Here is a 22,458-nt window from a genome sequence, read left to right on the forward strand (position 1 = left end):
TTTTTTGTTTTTTTTTGTATTTTCTTTTGCCTTCATATTTATTTATTTATTCCGATTTTTTTTAAACTTTTTTTTTAATATATATTTTTAACCTTTTCATTTGTTCATATTGATTTATTTTATGTTTAATTCAAACATTTTTGCAATGTTTGCCATGTTTGTAAGATTCTCATGGTGGGAAAGGTAGCCCTGACAGAAGGTTCTTTGGAAACATGGCCTGCCTCCAAAATGTCGTACGAGCATAGTATCGAGTATGAGGCACCAGGATAACGTACCACATGCGGTGAAATATCATCGTTTGATTGTTTTTAGTCACATACTAAAAAGCACGCCGGACGACAGCACAAACATGTAGTGGGTGGAACGTAGTGGTGCCTTGCGCCCTTTTGGAGGGTGGCAGTTGCCAGGGGAACTACCCAACAACTCAAAAAGGTCAAGGGGTCAAGTTCAATTTTTTTTCTCAAAAAAGCTCAGGTAGGCCTGTAGTCTGTCACCGGAACGATGAAGATACTCTCTTTTCCCAAACCGCTGCCATCAGGACCCTGATCGGCACTGACCATTCGTTTACCATAGTACTCATCTATCATCACTTGAACTACACTGCGTTTTGGACAAGTTGGATGGCCGTTATGAACAGCTCTCTGTATAAGGTGTCCATGCTATTTAAATGAACCAACATCTTTAATTGGCTTCAACACCAACAATCACTGACCTGGCAGTGCCTTGCTGGTTGAAAAATAATAGTAACAGCTGTAAAAGCATTGAGGCTTTAAGTTGGTGTGGTCAGCACCCGCTGTTTCCATTTCTTTTCTTGCACTTGGACTAAAGTCATGCGCCTGCTATAACTCGGTATCTGGGTTCTTTAGATTAAAGGGATGCACACGCATGCAAAAATGCTGCCGTTGTATCACTCGGCATCAATAAAATTTTAGTGTTTCAGCATTTGACCTTCTTTGCATGTGTGTGTCAGCACTCGTCATCCCCGAGATTGAAAAATAAAATCGGAACGTCATAAAAATCGAATACGGCCGACTTAATAGGGTCGTAACGGTAAAATTGTTGTCCGCGAGGAGCCGCGCCGCCGCAGGTTTTTTGCAACGGAACATCAAACATCAAGAGACGCGCTCGTTTGAAAATGGAAAACCTTGGCCCGACGGCGGTGGAAGGGGTCACAGGGTCACACCTGTCCACACCAGGCCCGCTGAGTGGACAGAAAGGGTCGTCCACCATCACTTCGCCCGGTTGGCTGTAAAGAGAGAATAACGGCGTCCGCGAGCTGCCGTCGAAAATGCACGACGGGAAATGAACGGAAGGAAGGGGAAGGAGCGGAACCCTGAGGTGAAAACAAGGCTCTAAAAGCAAACTGTGACCGCACCGAGTTCACAGCTCTCTATTTGCGGCGGCGGGAGGTCGTGTTACTGCGGCGGCGGCGGTCGGGGCTTCCCAGAACAGCCGGAGAACTTCACTCCTTATTACATCAGGCTGGATCCAGCGCTTGCAACCCCAAGTGCCCATATGTCAACTGGAGCCAAGGACACCTGCTTATTGTGATCACTGCTCTTTAAACGAAATACATAAACACACTGTTGCACAAACAGAACACGTAGTCCTGAGCACAAGTGCACACGCAAGAACACACACACACACACACACACACGAACACACACACACACACACGAACACACACACAATTATGCTAGTTGTGTAAGTAACTGTATCGACATGTGCGAACTGTAAGATAAGCAGAAGGAATGTGGCCTCTCACGACATTAGGTCCAAAAGTAAATGGCCAAGTTAATCTGTGTGTGTGTGTGTGTGTGTGTGTGTGTGTGTGTGTGTGTGTGTGTGTGTGTGTGTGTCTGAATGTACTGTAAACCCAATTTGTTTGTTTGTTTTGTTGACATTCAACACATATCGTCCCATTGTGTCAATTACATTATCTTACATTATCCACACACACACACACACACACACACACACACACACACACACACACACACACACACACACACACACACACACACACACACACACACACACACACACACACACACACACACACACACACACAGCCTTTCAGATCCACACCGCACAGCTACTGAGGGAACACGGAAGCACGTGCTGGGATTTCTGAGAATCAAGTCATTCACCAGGGAGTGGAGCAGAGGACGGAGGGAACGCGGGAGGGAGGCCAGAAGGGAGCCCAATGGAAGAGGAGCAAAGGGGAAGAAGAGGAAAAACATGTATTGTATGCACGCCTGTATTACCTTTTTAATTTTTTTATTTTGCATTATAGTAGATGACTCGTTAATGTCTGGATTGGAATGGCTCAAATAAATGACTTTGTTTAGAAGAATCATATTGTGTTGTTATTATTACCTATTATTAATTAATGTATTATTCTTTATTTTATTATTATTATTATCATTATCATTATTATTATTACTATCATTTACTAGTATAGTTAGGTTTAGGAGTTAGGTTTTCATACTGTATTGTATTAGTTGGTATTAGTATTACACAGTATTATATTATTTTACAGTTTTATTATTATTAAAGCTTAATGTATATCTTAATGTTTTAGTGGTGTAGTAGTATGACCAACAGTCCAGTGGGAAGTTCACCAAAATGTTGGTGAACTTCCCACTTTCATGACCCAGTGTTCCTGCAGGCCTCCCAATCGATTCCACCACGTGTGAGCTGTGTGCAGTCTGTGCTGTCTGTACATTCAGTGGGCTGGTGTGTGTGTGTGTGTGTGTGTGTGTGTGTGTGTGTGTGTGTGTGTGTGTGTGTGTGTGTGTGTGTGTGTGTGTGTGTGTGTGTGTGTGTGTGTGTGTGTGTGTGTGTGTGTGTGTCCCTGCTGCTATTGGCTGGCAGCAGGCCCTCCCGCCAGACACGTGACCCAGAAAAAGGAAGAAGTTTTGGGAGCAGCTCAATCCCAGGAACTGGGAGTCAGGAATGCGCTCAGTCCGTTGCTATGAGACAGGGGCGTTGCCAGGGGGGGGGGGGATGGCCTCTCCCAGCCAATCAGAGACCCTGCCCTCCAGTGTGCAGGGGGCACACACACCCCACAGCCCGAGAGAGAGAAATCCCCTTAAGTTGAATCATTAGTTGTTCTGTTCCTACCACCCTACGTTAAAAAACAACAACAACAACAACAACAAAAAGGAATTCACTGTAAGTCGCTTTGGACAAATCTACTAAATTTGGACAAAAGCTACTAAATAACATGATGTTACGTAATAACAATACTACTTCTACTACTACTACCACTACCACTAATAATAATAATAATAATAATAATAATAATAATTACTATTTTTATATTATAACAAATATAATAATAATAATAATAATAATATTAATAATAATAATAATAATAATAATAAAAATAATAACAATATTATTATAATTATTATTATTAGTAGTAGTAGTAGTAGTAGTAGTAGTAGTAGTAGTAGTTGTAGTAGTAGTAGTATTATAATAATTATAATAATTATTATTATTAGATAAGATAACACCTTACACGTTGGATGAAAGTCCTTTTTATTAATATTTGTATGATTATATGGTCACTTAAAACAAATTAACATATCCAATATAAAATGATAGAAATATAACAATAACAACTTGGCCTGTTCAGCCCTAAAGCTGAAAGCAGAAATTGTTTACAACTTTGCAGCCATTGTCCTCGTCCGGAACAGCCTGTTCTGCAGCTGATTAGAGATAAGAACCGTGTACAACAATGTTTACGCAAAGACGTACAACATGGTTAAAGAGAGCTGAAGGTGCTAGGCTCATAATGAAGTCATCATATTAAATATATATACATACAATGACATTATACTACTGTCCTGAATGATTCTCTGTGCATTGTATTTGCATCATTATTTATGCGACATTTCATAAGCATTTTGAGAATTATGACTTTATGAAAAGCTGTCTTTCTGCCTGAGCGCAAAACTGAGTCTTCACCCAAATTATCTGCAACTTGAAACGCAGGGGATATGGTTTCCTTCGCGCACAGCCCTGCATTTCAAATCACAACGGTTGACCCCGGTATGTCCCCGGACATATTTCAACTGTACATTCAACTCCAGAAATGGTATGTAGATGAGGGAGGACTAACCCCGCCCCACACCCAGTGAGCGGTTTCCCCCCTCACATGGTGCGACTGTTATATAACAGTCAGCGACCGGTGGTGCAACACTCACTGGACACTGAACACCGCCCGCTTGGTTTGAGGTCACACAGAGAAGACAGGAGCTGTTGATAAAGCATAAGGGGTCGCGCTACTACAGTTCAAGTTCACGAAAGTGGCGCAACCACAAGCACACACACACACACACACACACACACACACACACACACACACACACACACACACACACACACACACACACACACATATACAAGCATTCCTTGAGGGAACATATATACAGACCCACCCATGGTATGCAAGAACGCACCCACAGAAACACACACACACACACACACACACACACACACACACACACACACACTCACACTCACACTCACACACACACACACACACACACACACGTGTCTGTGTATGTGTGCAAACAAACACACCCATACATACACAGTATATGTAAAGAAAGTAATGTGTGCACACACAAACACACACACACACACATGTAAATACAAACTAATAATTCATCGTAAATCTTTCATTTTTGAGAGAAAGACAAAGAGAAAGTGTAATCTCAGCCTGGAAACTAGTTTTGAATCTCTAACACGTGAGCCATAACGCTTATTTACACTTGACACTCATTTGACCGCTGTATAGAATCCTAAAGGACAAGAAGCGAAAAGAACCCGCAGCGGCTTCTGGGAAAGATGAAAAGCGGGAACCCGACTTCCCAGCCGGAACGCACCTCCACTCCCCCTACAACACCTACACCTATTTATTTTTGTGTCTTCGATGCAGCACACAAGCCCGTGTTGCACGGAATCTGGATTTGTCAAATTTGAAATCACGCCTTTATTACCCAGGACCAGGTGTCGTCGGGGCCGTCATCGCCGCGGTGACCGCTCGAGCCCCGTGATCTCTCCCCCACCCGCGCCATGTCCTCATGGTCCTTCGGGGGTTGTTTCTCCGAGGCGGGCCCCCGGGAAAACGGAGGAGACCAGGGCGGACGAGGACGCCCAGAGAGGACGAAGTTCACGTCGCGTGGAAGGCCGTCGGAGACGTTTTGGGTTGAGTGACCTGGAGCGCTCTCTATCCGGACCGATCCTACAAAACCTAGTGGTACAACGTCCTGTGGAAATGGACTGGCTTTAGGGAGCGATATTCATTTGTGACGGGGACGTGACGCCGATCTGCGGCCCAGCCCGTGTACAGTGAGGGTTTCGGGGATTGACTTCACTGACGTGAGCGCGTTCTCGGAAGGCGAGCGCCCGGGAGAAACTCGAGAAGGGCCGGCGTGGCTAAATCCTGCCGCTTCTCCAGGTGCCCGTGTCTCCACGTGGCAGATACCGGTACGACCACGCAACAGCGGCACACACACACAGGCACGCGCACATACGACTCGTCCCGTTTTGGTCACCGTTCGGGACGGAAGACGCTCACCCACCCACCCACTCACCCACTCTCGCGAGTTATTGCGGTTGGACGATGCCGGGTGCACACGCCCGGGGCTTCCCCGTGCGTAGGGGGGAACATCTGAGGCCGGCGGAGAGGCTCGTCCATCGCGGGGTGGTGTTTGTCACCCGACTCCCTGGCCCCCTGTGATCCCTCGGCCGGCAAACAACGCTATTTCAGCAGCTCGCTCGTGTATGTCATGACGCCTTAACAGAGCGTTCCCTGCGGAGGATACGGTGCTTATACTTTCTACGTGCCAGACAGACTGGATTTCGGTCAGAGCCATAGCGTCTCTGAACAGAGTCTGAAAGAGTCTACGCACATCATAACCCCAGAGGTGGAAGTAACAGATTACAATTACTCATGTAACTGCGGTTAACAGGTATTTTGTGTACTACTAGCAGCTTTTTTGTACTCTTGAGCACGAGTACTTTTATCCACATTTTTCAAATTGTATTTAGTATACTTACTCTCTGGCCCTTTGTTTGAAGTGCATTAGGAGGAAAAAAAAAAAAGATAATTAATATTAGACTTTATTTATATATATTTATTTCTATGAGAATATATTTATATCAGAGATCAATTTAATCGATTAAAGTCTCTCAGTTGGGGCATCCAGTGCATTTTCTATTAGATAAAGCATTCTAATTCTTGGACAAATTATCAGTCTTTTGAGAGCATTCCCAGTATTGAGACATGCAGAGAAAAATATAAATGTTATTCTAAAGCTGGTGTTCTCGCTGCGCTCTGCATGACATAAATCGTTGTTTTTCACAAAGTCAATTCGATGGTCGATGAAACTTTGCCGGAGGCTTTCCTGGTTTCCTGGTTCTTTTGACCCCTCAGTGGTATCGACAACAAAACAAATCCTGAGTAGACAGTACAAGCTTTATTTACCCTGTTTTGTATATTTTGCAGACACATATTGAACAATCTATACTATCACCAGTATCCTAGAATCGTCTTTGTTTAGCACTGATTACAATGAGAGGGAAAATGAGGCGCTGGTTCCATTGGCTGAAGGAAGATTACAAAAAATCCGGAAAGAAATTGTATAGTGAAGAGGAGACTTTAAAAACAGTATATACATTATACATTTAAAGGCACAAGGTATAGTAACATGTTAATTGTAAAATGCTATCAATGCACATTTGATTTTCAAACACAAACATAAGCAACACAAAAATGCAACTCGAGAAAGGTGTAAAAAACTGTAAAATCACAAAGTTAAAAATAACATGGCTCCTGCAAGCTCTTTCCTGCACATAAAGTAGATAAGTACTCATTTTTTTTTATTTTTTACAAAATACAAAATATTTTCAAAATATTTAGTATGCAAAAATGCTACATGCAAAAATAAAAAAAAGAACTGCTACAAAAATAGCATTAATGAGAATGTCTTCTGCCAAAACCCGACTACCTCTGCACAAAGGTGATTGTGCGAACACACTTGGGAATGATTGCCTTATTGCCTCAGTTCAGTGTGCTTCCAAGGATTGGAATAAATATTTTGCATGCATGCACCTTGCATACTTCCAACTACAAACCGTAAAAAGAATAAAAAAAATAAAAATAAAATAAAAAAATGTGCCTATTATCACTGTAACAGTCAGTGTTGATTAAACCTAGGCAGGCAATTGTCAAGTAAAAAATATTTAAAGGTTTGGAAATGTACTGGTTTATCTACATTAATAGCTAGTACATGTTAAGACAAATGTTCCCCTAAAAAAACTCCACATTAGCCCGCGAGAGGCTGATTGAGTAGGAAATGGAACGTTACAAACTACAGCACACACCCAACCACAGCTGAGGGTAGCTCAAAAGAATACACATACAAATATTTTGTGGCTTATTTGTATGACATGAAGGTAGTGGAGGTGGACAAGCTGAGTGTCCGAGGTGAGTTCACTGTCTGAGCTAGAGAGAAAATACGAAATACTTAAAAGTTTGCACTTATGTGTGTGTGTGTGTGTGTGTGTGTGTGTGTGTGTGTGTACGTGTGTGTCTGTTAATAACACACACTCCATCGTTATGGACATTACGTATTATTGAGGCCACTCTTCGTATGAGCCTCATGAGAAGGAAAGAAGCACAGGGGGCACAAACACATAGGTCAGGGGTCTCAAACTCAAACCACCTGGGGGCCACCATATAAACATATGAAATGTTATTTTACGTCATATTCTGAAATCGTGAAGTAAAAGTTGCATGGATTAATCAGTCGTTGTGACTGATAAAGCGAACATACTCCAAATGGACGCGCCGCATTCAAATGGTCTTGCGGGCCCCCACCCCATCAGGGTGTGGCCCCCGGGCCTGTGGTTGACACCCCTGACATCAGGTGTTAACTCAGCGCGTAGCTACAAAGCGTGAACTAGTATTTCGCTCCACGGTCAAAGCGTGTTTGTGCCCCTTTGACCTGAGGCACATTTTACCGAGCTGCTTCACGCACGTGTCCTTCTTCGCACAGGTCGTCATCATCATCATCCTCATCCTCATCATCATCATCGTCATCATCATTTTGGGGCAAAAAGGAAAACCCCTCACTGCAGCTCTGAAACCTGCGTCTCTGAACAGACGGTGGCAACCTGCTTGTTGAGGTGTTTTTCCCGGTGAGGGTTCGGTCCCATGGCGCTCCTGCATTGTCCTCCTGCGGCGCGCGTCAAAGCCCTTTGTCCTTCTGTCAGCGTGTGTGGCGTTCCCGTGGATACGGTCTCCACGCCGCTCCGCGCAGAGTGTGTTTGGTGGGCGAGTCGACTCCCGACTCAAGAGTCAGATGTGCTTTCCCGTCAGGAAGAAGAGCGGGCGGTCCTCCTTGGCGTTGGCCGTCTGGAACTCGTCGCTCAGCCTGAACCTCCACTCCTCCTCGAGCTCCAGGCGGCCGACCGTCTGGCGCAGGGAGCTGCGGTCGGCGCCGATCACACACAGGGTCGCGCCTGGAGGAGAGAGCGGGTGAGGAACAGGGAAGAAAGGGCGGAGGGAAGAGGAGCCGGGGTTGGGATCAGTAATATCACCCATCAGATCAGAAATTGGAGGGAAAAATATCGAAAGAAAGTGGAGAAATCGGATATTTTTGGTTTGAAATGCTTTAATTTTGAAAAAACTTGACGTGATATTTAAGTTTCACTGAGCTTCTTTTTGGAGAAAGCGTTTCCACTGAATAAAACAAAGCAGCGGTTTAGAACAAGTCGTGTTGATGACTATGATTCGTTCATTTAAGGCAATTTGTCTCTTTTGATTGATTGATTTTTATTTCAGACACGTGAAAAACAATAAAACAATAAATAAACATCAAAAAATGGGAAAAAAATAAAATAAATGTAAAAATCATTTAGCAAAATTCTTGACGCAGAAAATAAACAAATATACACGTCTGTAAAGCAGCAGGAAGTTACCCCGAATAGATTGTTTCAATAAAAAAAATAAAAAATAAAAAATAAAATATAAATAAAGGATTTTCTGAAATTAAGCCTTTATTTATGATTTTCTTTTGTTAACATTGGTCAAATAGGTTTTTGTTTAAATTTTAACTTTTGTCTCTTTTTTTAAGAGTACTGATATTCTACATACTTACTGAAATTGTATTTGTTTGAGCAGTTTTGAATACGCCATCTTAAGGAGCATCCATAAAAACAGATCATTTTAAGCTTTCTGGTCGGAGGAGACTCGGGATTCCCCCGACGACGCCGTGGCCTTTCGGGGCACCGAGCGCGTCCGCGTCCGCGCTTAAACCTCTGTTTCCCGTCCCGGCCTCCCTGTACCTTTGAGGAAGCTGAACTTCTTGAGGAATCCGGCCGTGACGAAGGCGTCGGAGAAGCAGAGCAGCAGGCCGCTGAACAGCAGACCCGCCTCGCTGACGTTGACGGAGTGCGGCCGGGAGCTGACGAAACACACCGTCACCTGTGGCAGCACGCGGGGAAATTCAAACCAGTGGGCTCTCAAGGGTGGGGTCCGGGGACCGCGAGCGGGGCCCTTCGAGGCGGTCCCCAGCAAGATGAGGAGCAGTTTTAACTTCACCATTTAACCCACGAGGTTAGAGAATGTACAGTAATGACTGTTTTAGTCCTAGTTTCATTGCAGTACTACTAGTATTACAGTAGAACTACAGTTCAACTCAGATTGTGCTCCTAGAGACACAACTTTACCAAATGATCTCTGTGGCCTCATGGTTTTTAATTTGAGGGTCATTGATAGGAAACAGGTTGAGAATCAGTGTATTTATCATTTATGCTGTTCTCCACCACTTTTGGCAGTTGTGAAAGTTAATCAAAATAATGATTTTGTTCCGAGGCTGAAATGCATTCAGACGTCGAGTATTTCTTGCTTGTGCTTATATTTGAATGAATACATATATGCAATTTATTTTACAAGAAGCAAACAATCGAATACCACAAAAATCGAATTTCAGACCTTGAATTGATACAGTACTTTTCCAGACTTTTTAACGAGACTGATATTACCTAATCAATTCAAGTAAAAAACAAATCAAATGTGAAAAAAATACAGATATTTTTTGAAATGTAAGATCTCATGAAATGATCACTTGTGTGTTAGACTGGAAAAGAATACGACATCCATTAATTATTTATTAATTATGTTATATTATTACTTAATGTTTCCCAGTTTGGAGATCCACAACCATAACAATCTTGATTAATGAAATATCATCTATGCTTTGGAAGTGAAGTAACTGGTGTTTGACTGACTGAGTGTGTGTGGGGTGTGTTCTCCACCTGTTTGTGTTGAATCAGGCAGATCTAAATCGGAATCTCTCGAGCCTCTAGGTGCATTTTAACACTTCAACACTTCAATACCTCCGGTCCCAGGTTGAGGAAGCAGTCCACGGACAGGACGGGGTGCGTGTGGTTCTTAGTGCTGAGGGGAAACAGTCTGTGGCTGGTGTGCTGGAGGTATTTCTCCAGGAGCAGCTGGGCGGGCGTGGCCAGGAAAAGGTGCTTGCTGTCGGGGGCGCAGGCGTACTGCGACGGACCCACCGAGGTGGGAACGTCCGTCATCTGGAAGAGGGATCGAAGCGATTCAGATTGACCGCCGGGAGTCTCCGGGAGTTCTGGGAAGAACTTGGCATTCAGGGTTTCCCCTTTAACTCATATGATACGGATTCGGCGCTGGCTAATTATACACGAGTGATATTTGCCTCATGAAGCATTCACCCTGGAGGTCAAAATCATAAAAACGCATACAGGAATATTTCCGCACGGCAGATCAGAAATATATTAACACAGGAGTACCCAAACATTTGATGGCGAGGACCTCCGTGCTCCGGCGGGTTATCTCCCAAATAGGAGCCTTTCTGTGTGGAGTTTGCATGTTCTCCCCGTGCTCACATGGGGTTTCCTCCACCTCACGTCAGTAAGGACCCCCACCAAAAACATGCACACATCATCGTCTGACCAGCGATGGACACTTATCACCAGGTCCCCGGGTGCGTCCACGTATGCTGCCCACTGCTCCTGGCTGTGCCCCCGGAGGAAGGACAAGCCAGGATGGGTCAAAAGCAGAGGAGCCATTTCACCGGCCACCATCAAAAGCATGTGCATGTGTGTGTGTGTGCAAGCATGTGTTGTAGTGTGGTGTGTTGCGTGACAAATAAAGACTGTTTCTTCTTCTTTTCTTCTCTTGGAAGACTGAGCTCTGTCTAAAGATGTTTTTTTTGTCTGTTAAACAATAAAAATAAATACAAATATTAATAATTTCTGCAGACCCCCTGCAATTCCTTTCAGGCAGACCCCAGTTTGGGAACCCCTGTGTTAGCGGATCAGGAAAACAGTCTTCCCAACACTCTATGTGGCATGTGTGTGTGTGTGTGTGCGTATGTGTGTGTGTGTGTGTGTGTGTGTGTGTGTGTGCGCGCGCGCGCGTGTGTGCACCTGCACCTGCATGGGATGTCGGTTATGCCTGCTACCTTGGTCTTGATGATGAAGGTCCTGTATCCTCCGATGGCGATCTGCTTCTTCATCACGCTGAAGCTGTTGAACTGGCAGACCAGGAGGCCGGCGCTGTGCACCCGCAGCGTGAAGTCCACGTCGTGGCACGTGAAGCGGTTCTGGTCGTACTGGATGTTCTGGCTCAGGTCCACGTTGATGAGCAGGAAGTCGTGGAGGTGGCCTCTGTAGAAGGGCTCCGCGGTCCTGGCACCTGCGGGTCGGTTCAAACGATCAGCGCGGCCTACGGGGGATCGTCTCTCGCCACCGACTGAGACGTCGAGTCACAGACGTTCTGCGTCTCCCTGTTCACGACCTCTGACCTGAGAGCCCGCGGCTGTTCCACTTCCTGATGCCGCAGAGTCCCAGGTGGACCAGGTCCGGGCAGGCCTCCATGTGCTGTAGGACTTGCTTCAGGGACACGGCGCGCTCTACCGGAGCGCTGAAACCAACGTAACAACAGTGAGTTTCTCCACGGCAACACACCACCCGGCACACAGGCACCGTACGTCTCTGCTCCGACGTCCGTACCCTCGCGCGTCCACGTCCACCGCGTTCCACATGACGCAGGAGTCGTCGGCCACGATGATGAAGGGCCAGACGTCCCCCGCTGGCCCTCCGCCCTCCAGGCGCCGGCTCCGCTCCAGCTCCAGGTTGTGGTAGGAAAGCTCCTTGATCAGGAAGTGGGCGGCACCTTCAGGGACCGCGAGAGGGTTATTTACTGCCTCGGCTTCACTCATAACACATCATAACACATCATAACACATCATAACACATCATAGATCATCATAGATGGAAGAAAAGGAGTTGTTAAAGAAAGTGTCTAGGTCAACCTGGTGCAACTTTGATTTTATACTGTGGGGCCTCCCACCTACCAGCAAAAAGTATTAATAAACCCATCTGAGCAACAAGATCATCATAAAAGAAAGGGCTGATTTTAAGAAAAAAATGTAAAAAAATTAAGAATATCTTTTTTTACAAATGAATACATTTAATCTAATAAACTGTGTTTAAAAAACACAAAAAAGAATATTGAGCATTTGTTTACAACAGGAAAGTTAAACATAATACAAAAGAATATAATAGTTGAACGTGCCTGTGAATGTGAAACCTCACAATATATATATATATATATATATATAAACAACCTAATCCACTTATTTGGAAAAAAAATGCTGAATTAATTAATTGAGGATTTATTTTAGAAACCAAAGAAAATAAACAGCAGCAGAACTAGCTACCTATCCCCGCTCCGTTGTAGACGGTGGGCAGCACCAGCATGATGTGGTTGGGCCAGTACTTCTTGTAGACGGCCATCTCGTACTCTTTGACCACCAGGATGTGGAGGTGCGAGGCTCCGTCCATGGCGTGGTACAGGTTGAACAGGCCGTGCTCGTGGCGGCCGGTGGTCGGTGTGAAGATGGGACTCTTGATGCAATCTGGGCTCTGAGGAACGGAAGGAAAAACCTATTTTAACATTTGATTGTAATAGTCAATTTTCTGATGCTATATAGACATACAAACAATTAAAGGATGCTTGATTTCAACATTTGGATGTGAAATTCTTTTTTCTTATCCCTTCACGACCACATCTGCAACATGCCGAGCCGAGGTTCTGAAACTGGGGTCCCCCTCTAGCGGTCACCAAAGGAATTGCAGAATGGCCAATGTTTTATAGAATATTATGTATATATGAATACATACAATTTTATAGATGTAATATTTATTTTCAACTTCCAAGGGGAAGGTCATTTAATTCAAAGCCTACCGAAGCATCTAGTGGTGGAAGTATGTACTGCGGCAACTTGTCGGGCTTCTTGGCCCAAATCCACCACATACTGTAAAGCCTGATACGGTATGTGGTGGATTTGGGGCAAATATATCTTAAATGTATTTTTATAAAAATTGTGTTATATGTAACACAATCAGATCAGGGCTAAATCTGGACCCCCCCACATCATTATTTTTGGGACTTTTTTTTACCCAATCAGAGGTGAGCGGCAGTCTCATGCTCTCCAGCTGGCCCCCTGGCCGGCTGAAGCTGAAGTAGTGCTCTTTGGACTTGGGGATGATGAAGTAGAGCTGGATCTCCTCCCCGAGCAGCAGATGGGAGAAGGTGAAGGCGTGCAGCGTCGATTCACACATCTGAAGAGGGAGACGGATACAGATCGCTCACCTCATACGCCTATTCTATATCATGACATTCATGTGTGTGTGAGTGTGTGTTTTTCCTGACCTGGTATCTGGGGTTGAAGCCCATGTACTGATGGCACTGCTCACAGTGGTGGTAGGTGTTGTACGCTGCGTACTTAGAAAGCTTCATCCTCGACGTCCGTCTGCGCAGGTAGACCTCTTCATGACGCATGGAGTTGACTGGAAAGAGAACAGGAGGTTATTATTCGATTATTTGGGAGTAAATGCCAAACATGAAAAACATTTAAGGGTCATATGTGTTTTGTTGATGATGGCTTCGTGAATGACTTTTGGGTGATTTATTGGGTAGTCTTTGGAAAGGATATCTTTCCTGTATAATGAGCATATTTATTGTTATTTATTTGAACTTTATATTATTCTATTTTTTCAGGGAAATGCGCAACTTAAAGGGCTTTGCACCAGAGTTTGGTTCGGGATAATTTGCATCTGTGGTTCCTGGGCAGGGAGTGCAAACAATAGAGTATATAATACAATACAAATACACGTTACAAATTGCAACAGTGTGAAATTGATGATTTAGTAGAGAAAATAAAATGAATGGTCTGTGACCAACTCCTCCAGTTTTCACTCTTACCGTCTTTCTACAATTTGGTGTTTTTATGTTTCTATACATCACTTCCCGTCTTCACCTTTGCTTCAATAAGAACCGTATAATTCGGACTGTGAGTAATGTTGTTTTGGGGGTTTTGGCCGATGTTCATGTTTCCTCTGTGTGTCTGTTCGCCTTTCAGAGAACCTACTGTCAGCGGTGGCTTTCTGTCCGGGGCAGTAAATGGTGCTGATGTCATCATATTTGGGGTTGTGGACCGTGTAGTCGAAAGGCATCGTCCTTATGACGTCCTGCTTGGGCCACGGGGTTCCAGGGGGGTGGTACTGCACGCCCTCAAGCTGGACACCTGAACAAAGACAAGATAAGAGCAGAATAAGATAAGACTTTATGATTCCTATTAATAAAAGGTCCTATGTTGGAATATGTAAAAATCAAAGATCTGGTGATCAAAAAAAGTGTGAAGATAAAAAATGTGGTACTTCTGCGTCTACTGCTACCAGAGAACTGACTGTGGTTGATGTCTTCCTCGTCGTAGATGTCCACCTCCATCAGCCTGATCAGCATCCGAGACAGAATACCCAGGAAATGGAGGTACGCTCCCGTCTTTCCCACCTGATCGTTAGAACACAGCAGTGTTTACAACTAAAATATTAGAAAAACACACACAAACGTGATCACATACACATGTGTATACGCAGGATGCAAACAAGGAGCATACATCTACACCACCTAGGGTCCTTTGTTATGATTAAAGGAGGCACACTACACATTAGACACGCAGTTAAATGTTGGGCCAGTCTTTCCTAAACTACAGTCGTGTACAACTAGTGGTGCACAAGCGCCCTCTTGTGGTATGTAGGAGGTATCAGGTTTTATGTACGAAGAAACAAAAAACATTAAAATATTAAAAATATAATTTAAATACTATAGCATATGATACTATACTTGAGTTCCCTTCCAAATATATTTTGCTTAGAAATTTACGACGACACAATTACACTGGCCTTTAATAGATGTTTTATTGCTAATGCACTGATAAATGGACAACTTGTGCATTGTCATATCAGGTTGAACATACCATTATAATGTGCTTTATATTTGCTTGTGATTGTTTGGTAACGCTTTAGAAGCCATATATTTTATGATTAAAGAATGAAGCTTATAATTACCTTTACATGTGTTCATAATCATGAATGCTTATGAGGCCTCATGAGAAATAAGTGTCACTAAATGTTACCAAATGTTACAGACAAAGAAGGAAAGAGAGAAGGGAAGAACGCTAAAGCGACACCGGAAATGCTACCTGTGGGGGTCCACTCAGCAGGAGCCTGCGGGGGTGGAAGTTGTCACTGCGTCCCTCGGTGCGGTTGCTGCTGTCCATGTGGTACGAGCGAGGGACCGTCCACTGGCGGTAGTAGAGCGACTGCTCCGTGCACGTCATCATCTTGCTCAGCAGCGGCCTGCGGCCACAGAACACACACATTTGTCTCAAATTATTACAATATTACAGTATTGTGTGCTTACGTATGTTATTGTTATTACGGTGGCTTTGGATGTGCAACGCCACACAGTTCTAGAGTTCGGTAAACATTACAAACATTAAACATTGTTAAATATTCACACATTTAGTTCTTCCGGGATCAATGACAAATTAAACTCTTTTTTTTTTTTTTACAAATGAAGGTATATTTATCTTCAATCATGTGAATATAGACAATGAGATACAACGTTATTTTCATCAGAATTATTACTTCAGAGAGCAAGATAAATTACATTGCTCTCTATGGATGCTCATCTATGGGCTGTGTGTTTGGCGACAGTCATAAAATCACACTACTAATTTATTATTAGAAAAAATATTTTTATCAGAAATAAATAATTCAATATAAAATATATTTAATATTTTATATCATTTCACAGGGGGAACAAATTTAGTCTAATAGAAAATTAAACATCTCAATTTATTTGTGGTATTTAATTTAATTTAAGCGAAAAATGTTTGCATCACTTTTGAAACAACACAATTGAATTGCATTGGACTATAGTTTTTTTTTACCCAGCCCCAGTCAAGATACCTGTTGGTTGTAAAATGAAATGCAACATTTCCTCTGTTATTATTTGTGTATCATAAAACAACAACAATGTTCATTTATTGATAACTGTAACACACAAAGCACAGTGAACAGTGGGTCTGCGGGTGTAAGAGTGTTAAATTTAATACTTTTAAGACCCTTTTCAGTTAGATTTTTGGACAAATCACCTCTCAAGTATCAGGTTCAGTGGTAGGGTAATGGTAAATAATCGGTTAATAATAGGGTTATTTTGACAAAAATAAATATATGGATAAATAAAATCAGATAAGACCTCATAAGATTCAAATTGACCACTATTTAATGACATTTTAAGACTTTTTTAAGGTCCTGCAGTTAACTCATTAACATTTTGAGTTAACTCTGCATGAAGATTTATTGAAACGTACCTGAAGCTGCCGGCCCAGGCGACGGACATGTGGGGGAGGAAGGAGGTGCAGCGGGGGAGGCCGCTGCTGTCGCTGGCGGTGATGATGTCGTACAGCGCCCGGGGGAGGAGCACGGAGGGCGGGCGACTCACCCCCCGCGCCCAGGAGCAGCTCTGCAGGGGGGACGGGGCGCGGGGCGACAGTGAGTCTGAGGAGGTGGATTTGGACGGACGGCGGTGGGACCGAGGAGGAGGAGGAGGAGGAGGAGGAGGAGGAGGAGGGAGAGGAGGAGGGAGAGGAGGCTGGGGTGGAGCTTGAGGCTGGGAGGGAAGTTCTGGTGGTTTGGAGTTGGGTGGAGGCTGGGGGTACGTCTGTATTTGACTCTGGTTTGGGGACGCCTCCCTCTGTGTCATCTTGGGGTCGGGGGAGGCGGAGTGGGTGGACCTGGGTTCTGACGGCCCACTGTCCGGGCAAGTCCGGAGAGGCTGGCTGGACGAAGGAGGAGACTCTTCCATAACCCAAGAGAAAAAGTGAGAGAAATAATAAATATGAATATGGTTCAATATTTAATTATCGGATAAATAAAATAAAAAATAATATGTATCCAACAGTATGGACACTTCTAATAACGGATTGTTTAGTCTCGCTTATTAAAGTGTTATTACAGAATACTGCAGCGTAATTACACAAAAGTACATCTTACACATAAGTTAAATGTGTAAAACTGATGAAAGGAAATCAATTACTGAAAGCTTTAAAACATTCACCCACAACCAATACTAAAATGTATTGATATGAAATGGAATTAGATAAAAAATTACAGAATGTGTGACTAACACATCGACAATAACGTTTGCCAAGTTGCCCCGGGCAACCAGAATTGGGTCATTGTCAACGCATGTTGTGCAGTCTGGTCTATGGATCGATTTATCTTTTGATCTCACTCAATTCTAGGATTAAAATTTGGCAATTTGGCAACCACTTCTAGAAGCTCGTGTGGGGCCCTGGTGAATCCGCCCGTTACCTTTCTCCAGCCCTTCCTCCTCCTCGTTGTCGGTGCTGCTCTCCAACAGGTCGCTTCCTGGACCGGGGTTGTGCGGAGGCCGTGACTCGGCCCGCACCAGGTAGGCAGCTAATCCCAGCTCTTGTTCCAGCGTGGTGCGCTGGAGGTAGGAGGAGCTTATCACTCGCAGGTCGCAATACTTCAATGACCTGGGGGCAGGGATTTAGTGTTGAAAACTCGAGACTCCTTCATTCATACTGACAAAACAAAATGTCCCTTTAAGAAAATGGTGATCTAGCGATATGCATGGCAGCCCTGAAAACATTCTACAGTCTGATGACAATAATAAAAATAAAATATAGCTGCAGGCATCAATGCATGGGGGTCCAGTTAAGTCGCAGCAATTCGTTCTCCGGATAAAGGTTTACAGTATAATGAAATTAATTTTCAGTAATGGGATACACCCTGATGTTATTAGGGCAACTCATCTGGCTTTGATGTGCCTTGTCGGGCAATGATGACGAAGTGACGCAATGACGCGGTGACTCTGAGTATCTCTCTACCAATTACAGTTTTCAGAGTTCTGTGAAATGCGGCATTACTACCAACATGAGTTACAATTTTCTGAGTTTCCATGGAACCCAGGACCCAGGGCATTGTCTCGACCCAGTACTAATCCTGCGCGAAGCAACCACTACACAGCAATGGAGTCTGCACCACGCAACCATGTCCGTGTCCCATGTCCGTGGGTTCGGTGGTTAGCAAGTGCCAGACACTTTTAGTGAGAAAAATACCAAAGTAGGTTTTTCCTGCGGGCTGGAACCCTAAGAATAAATAAAGGCACCATAAGGAGGTTTTTGTGGCCATGTCTGTGACTCCACCTTGGCAGCGACTCCCCGAGCGGTTCGGCTCCTGAGAGGATGAGGATGCACGGCAGCGCCTCCAGCTCCAGGTAGGTACGGGCAACCCAGTCAGCATCCTGGATCTTCATCCATGTCTGGACAACACACACACAAACCATCAATTAACCAAATCAAAATAATTATTCTTAGTTTCAGAAGAATTAAAATATATATATATAATAACAAATAATCATTTTTAATCAAATGTGTAGAATGTCTTTCAAAACCGCCATATATATATATATATATATATATACACACACACATATATTGTATCTCACATTTATATATCATATTCATCATCATTATATATCTAATATATCATGTTGTACAATATATATATATATATATATATATATATATATATATATATATATATATATATATAGTTGAATGAAGTGCTTCTGAAACTGCTTTTAATTGTACAGTGTACTTGTACCAAGATGGCGGTTTTGAAGTTGAATCCATTAAAAGTTGCATTTGCAGACACTATACTTCTAGCTTTGAGCATCTCCTTTAGATCAACCAATTCTCCATTCAAACATCTGCCTAATTCCAAATAAACCATGTTTCCGACCTTGATCCGCTCTGTGAAGCTATGTCCGATGCTCAGGGCTTGGCTGGGGTTTCCCAGGATGAGCTCGAAGCTGTCCTCCAGGCCCAGGCGCCTCCTCACGTAGGACAGCCGCTGGTGGGCCCATGCGGCCAGCGCCGCCGAGGGGATCCGCAGCAGCACCATGTGGCCGTGGTGGGCGGTGCAGCGCTGCGTGGCGGTCAGCAGCGACTGGACGATCTCCAGGGTCTCCACCGACGTGTGCTTGTGGAGGTTGTGGTGCGAGCCGCCGATCCTGTCGGACGCTGCCATCAGAGCTACGCAGTATTGCTGGACCAGAACCACGGTGCGGATCACTGCACTGCGAAGCTTAGGGAACCTAAAGATAGATAGATGGATAGATAGATAGATAGATAGATAGATAGATAGATAGATAGATAGACAGATAGACAGATAGACAGATAGGTGGATAGATATGATTCGAACAAAGTTGTAGGTAATGTAACAAACCGTGTGTGTGTGTGTGTGTGTGTGTGTGTGTGTGTGTGTGTGTGTTTGCACGCGCGCATGCTCACCGCTCCTCCAGGACGGAGGCCATGCTTTCGAAGGAGGAGTCGTATCGCATCAGAGGCAGGCTGTTCCCCCCGCGGGTCGACTCCAGGAGCTCGGACACTCCAAAGTACTGCGTCTTCTCGTGGTACAGGTCGACATCCTACACACACACACACACACACACACACACACACACACACACACACACACACACACACATCCATACTTGTGATGTACAACTTTTAAATGACAAAAGTAACTGCAGCCAGGCACACAGGCATTCGACTTTTTAAGGCATGCGCCTCAACCAGCCCAGCTGTGTGCCCGACAAGCTCCATAAGTTCTTATTCAGTGAGTGGCCGAGCGAGAGAGAGCGAGAGAGAGAGAGAGAGAGAGAGAGAGAGAGAGAGAGAGAGAGAGAGAGAGAGTGCTTTATACCAACCAAATCAAATGGACGAAAAGTCTGAAAACTGAATTTGTCTTTTTCCTGATTCTCAAATCAGAACCCAACCTTTCATCACTAAACACAGGGTTTAACAATCCTGTTTTCCGCGCAAAAGAAGGCATCAAATAGAAGAGGGCGAAAAAGTGTGTGTGTGGGTTTTATTCAATCAGATGAGCCCTGTCAACATTTGTAACAAACATTCCTTTACACACAAACGCGCAGGCCTGTCTTACGTTGCTGAAGGCGGAGGGCCAGTGGATCTCGTTGTAGGGGCTGATGCGGGTGAACTGCGTCTGAAGAGCGAAGGGGAAGGACGTGACGTGGAGAGTCAGGATGTTGGCGGCTTCCCTGACCTGCCTGCAGTTCAGCAGCTGGTCCACCAGACCCAGACCAGAGTCAGGACTACTGTAGGACACACTGGGATGGATGGAGGGAGAGAGGAGAGAGAGAGAGAGAGAGAGAGAGAGAGAGAGAGAGAGAGAGAGAGAGAGAGTACAGTACAGTACAGTACAGTGTTTACACATTTCTATTAGCATTTGTGATATATGCTCTATATCCTGGTTTGTAGATATCAATTTTCTTAAATTGCCATGCCTACATTTTTCTATTTGTATGTTTAGGCTAGCTTTGCTTATCAGTATACATATATACTGTATATATATATATATATATCCCGTCCAACAGCAATATTTGAAATAGTCTATTTTAGCTTTATTTGAGATTGAGCAATGTTTATATCTTATTTGCATTTTTAAATATAGGTATTTATTTATGTTTATATATATATTTATTTATATATTTATATTTTATATATATTTTACCTTTAAGTCTATTTGCTTTGGCACTGTAAATGTTTCGCATGTGAGTAAAGCCGAATTGAGAATAGAAGAGAGAGAGAGAGAGAAACAGAAGAGTTAATATGCCTGAATCCCTTTCTCCCAAGTCTCTCCCTCACATGCAGGCACCCACGCACCACACACACACACACACACACACACACACACACACACACACACACACACACACACCCACCTGCTGATGTCCCAGTGCGCGTGGTCGTGCACAAGGATGTAGAGCGTGTAGGAGTTGCTGTGTGCCTCGTGGATGAGCTCGTCAATGCGCGTCCTGGCGTTCTGGTCCATCTTCACCACGTAGCGCTCTGCCTCCCTGTGAGACTCCCCCTCCTGGTCGAAACCCCGGATCTCCTGGAGCACCCCTGGAGAGAGAGGGAGAGAGAGAGCGAGAAAGAGAAAAACAAGGGATTAGAGGAGACAAAAAAGAAGGGATGAGGACGAAGCTATAGAAAGAAAATAAAGGAGCACGAAAAGAAACCAAGAGAGCAGGGAAAAACAAACGTATGGAAGGAAGGGAGCGCAGATGAACGATGGACCGAAACATCTCGAAGGACGGAAGGAGTGAGTCCCACCAGAGTTGTGGAGGTGTAGGACGGTCTGCTGGAAGGTGACCTCGGAGGGCGGGACGCAGATGAGGAAGCTGACCCTGTCGAAGGAGCCCAGGTCCAGGTTCTGGGTGCTGGAGTCTGCGATGGCGCACACATGGGAGAGCAGCTTCCTGGCGACTGCCAGCTGGATGGGACGCACCTCCCGCCACTCCACACGGTACTCTGAAAAAACCCATACACACACACACACACGGATATACTACATGGTACACATGTATACACTTTGAAAACATTAGAATTGTGGTTTTGAAGGAACTCAAGGGACGACAGTACAACAAACACTGGCACAAAAAAATGTACTGTGTGTGTGTGCGTGTGTGTGTATTTTAGTGTTTTTCTCACCTAAACACATATCTTTGGGACTTGAAGCTCCGACTTTGGGGCTTGGCGTGCCTCCGTCTTTCGAGTCTCTGAGACTTTGTGTTGGCTGCGTGTCGGCTGGAGCGACTGCATTTTTGGGACTTTTGTCCAGCGGTTCCTGGCCGCTGGAAAACGGTGAATGCTGGTTGCTGTCGACGGTAGCAGCACTGTCCAGCAGCGAGTCCATATCGCCATCTGACAAAAAAAAAAAGTCCAAAGAAGAATGCACATCTGTTCAAAAGAAGAATACACATCTGTTCAAAAGAAGAATACACATCTGATATGCACGCCTGTCCACACACACACACACACACACACACACACACACACACACACACACACACACACACACACACACACACACACACACACACACACACACACACACACACACACACACACACACACACAC

At 44.3% G+C, this 22,458-nt stretch overlaps 1 protein-coding gene across 1 annotated transcript in view; it reads right to left on the reverse strand.

Moving 5' to 3' along the window:
- Positions 1-8,377: 8,377 nt before the first annotated feature.
- greb1 (growth regulating estrogen receptor binding 1) overlaps positions 8,378-22,458 on the reverse strand; it is a gene marked incomplete at both ends in the record, with an annotated part of 23,761 nt that continues 9,680 nt past the window's right edge. The window contains 22 exon segments of the mRNA XM_079997227.1: positions 8,378-8,541; positions 9,367-9,505; positions 10,420-10,620; positions 11,529-11,761; positions 11,871-11,989; positions 12,079-12,241; positions 12,789-12,993; positions 13,531-13,692; positions 13,784-13,920; positions 14,502-14,657; positions 14,821-14,923; positions 15,615-15,771; positions 16,791-17,035; positions 17,037-17,089; positions 17,752-17,981; positions 18,654-18,769; positions 19,252-19,606; positions 19,803-19,939; positions 20,458-20,641; positions 21,257-21,440; positions 21,651-21,848; positions 22,029-22,241. Of these exon segments, the coding sequence (XP_079853353.1) occupies positions 8,378-8,541; positions 9,367-9,505; positions 10,420-10,620; positions 11,529-11,761; positions 11,871-11,989; positions 12,079-12,241; positions 12,789-12,993; positions 13,531-13,692; positions 13,784-13,920; positions 14,502-14,657; positions 14,821-14,923; positions 15,615-15,771; positions 16,791-17,035; positions 17,037-17,089; positions 17,752-17,981; positions 18,654-18,769; positions 19,252-19,606; positions 19,803-19,939; positions 20,458-20,641; positions 21,257-21,440; positions 21,651-21,848; positions 22,029-22,241 (3,854 nt within the window).

Source organism: Zeus faber, assembly GCF_960531495.2.
Source record: "Zeus faber genome assembly, chromosome: 3".
Lineage (NCBI taxonomy): Eukaryota > Metazoa > Chordata > Actinopteri > Zeiformes > Zeidae > Zeus > Zeus faber.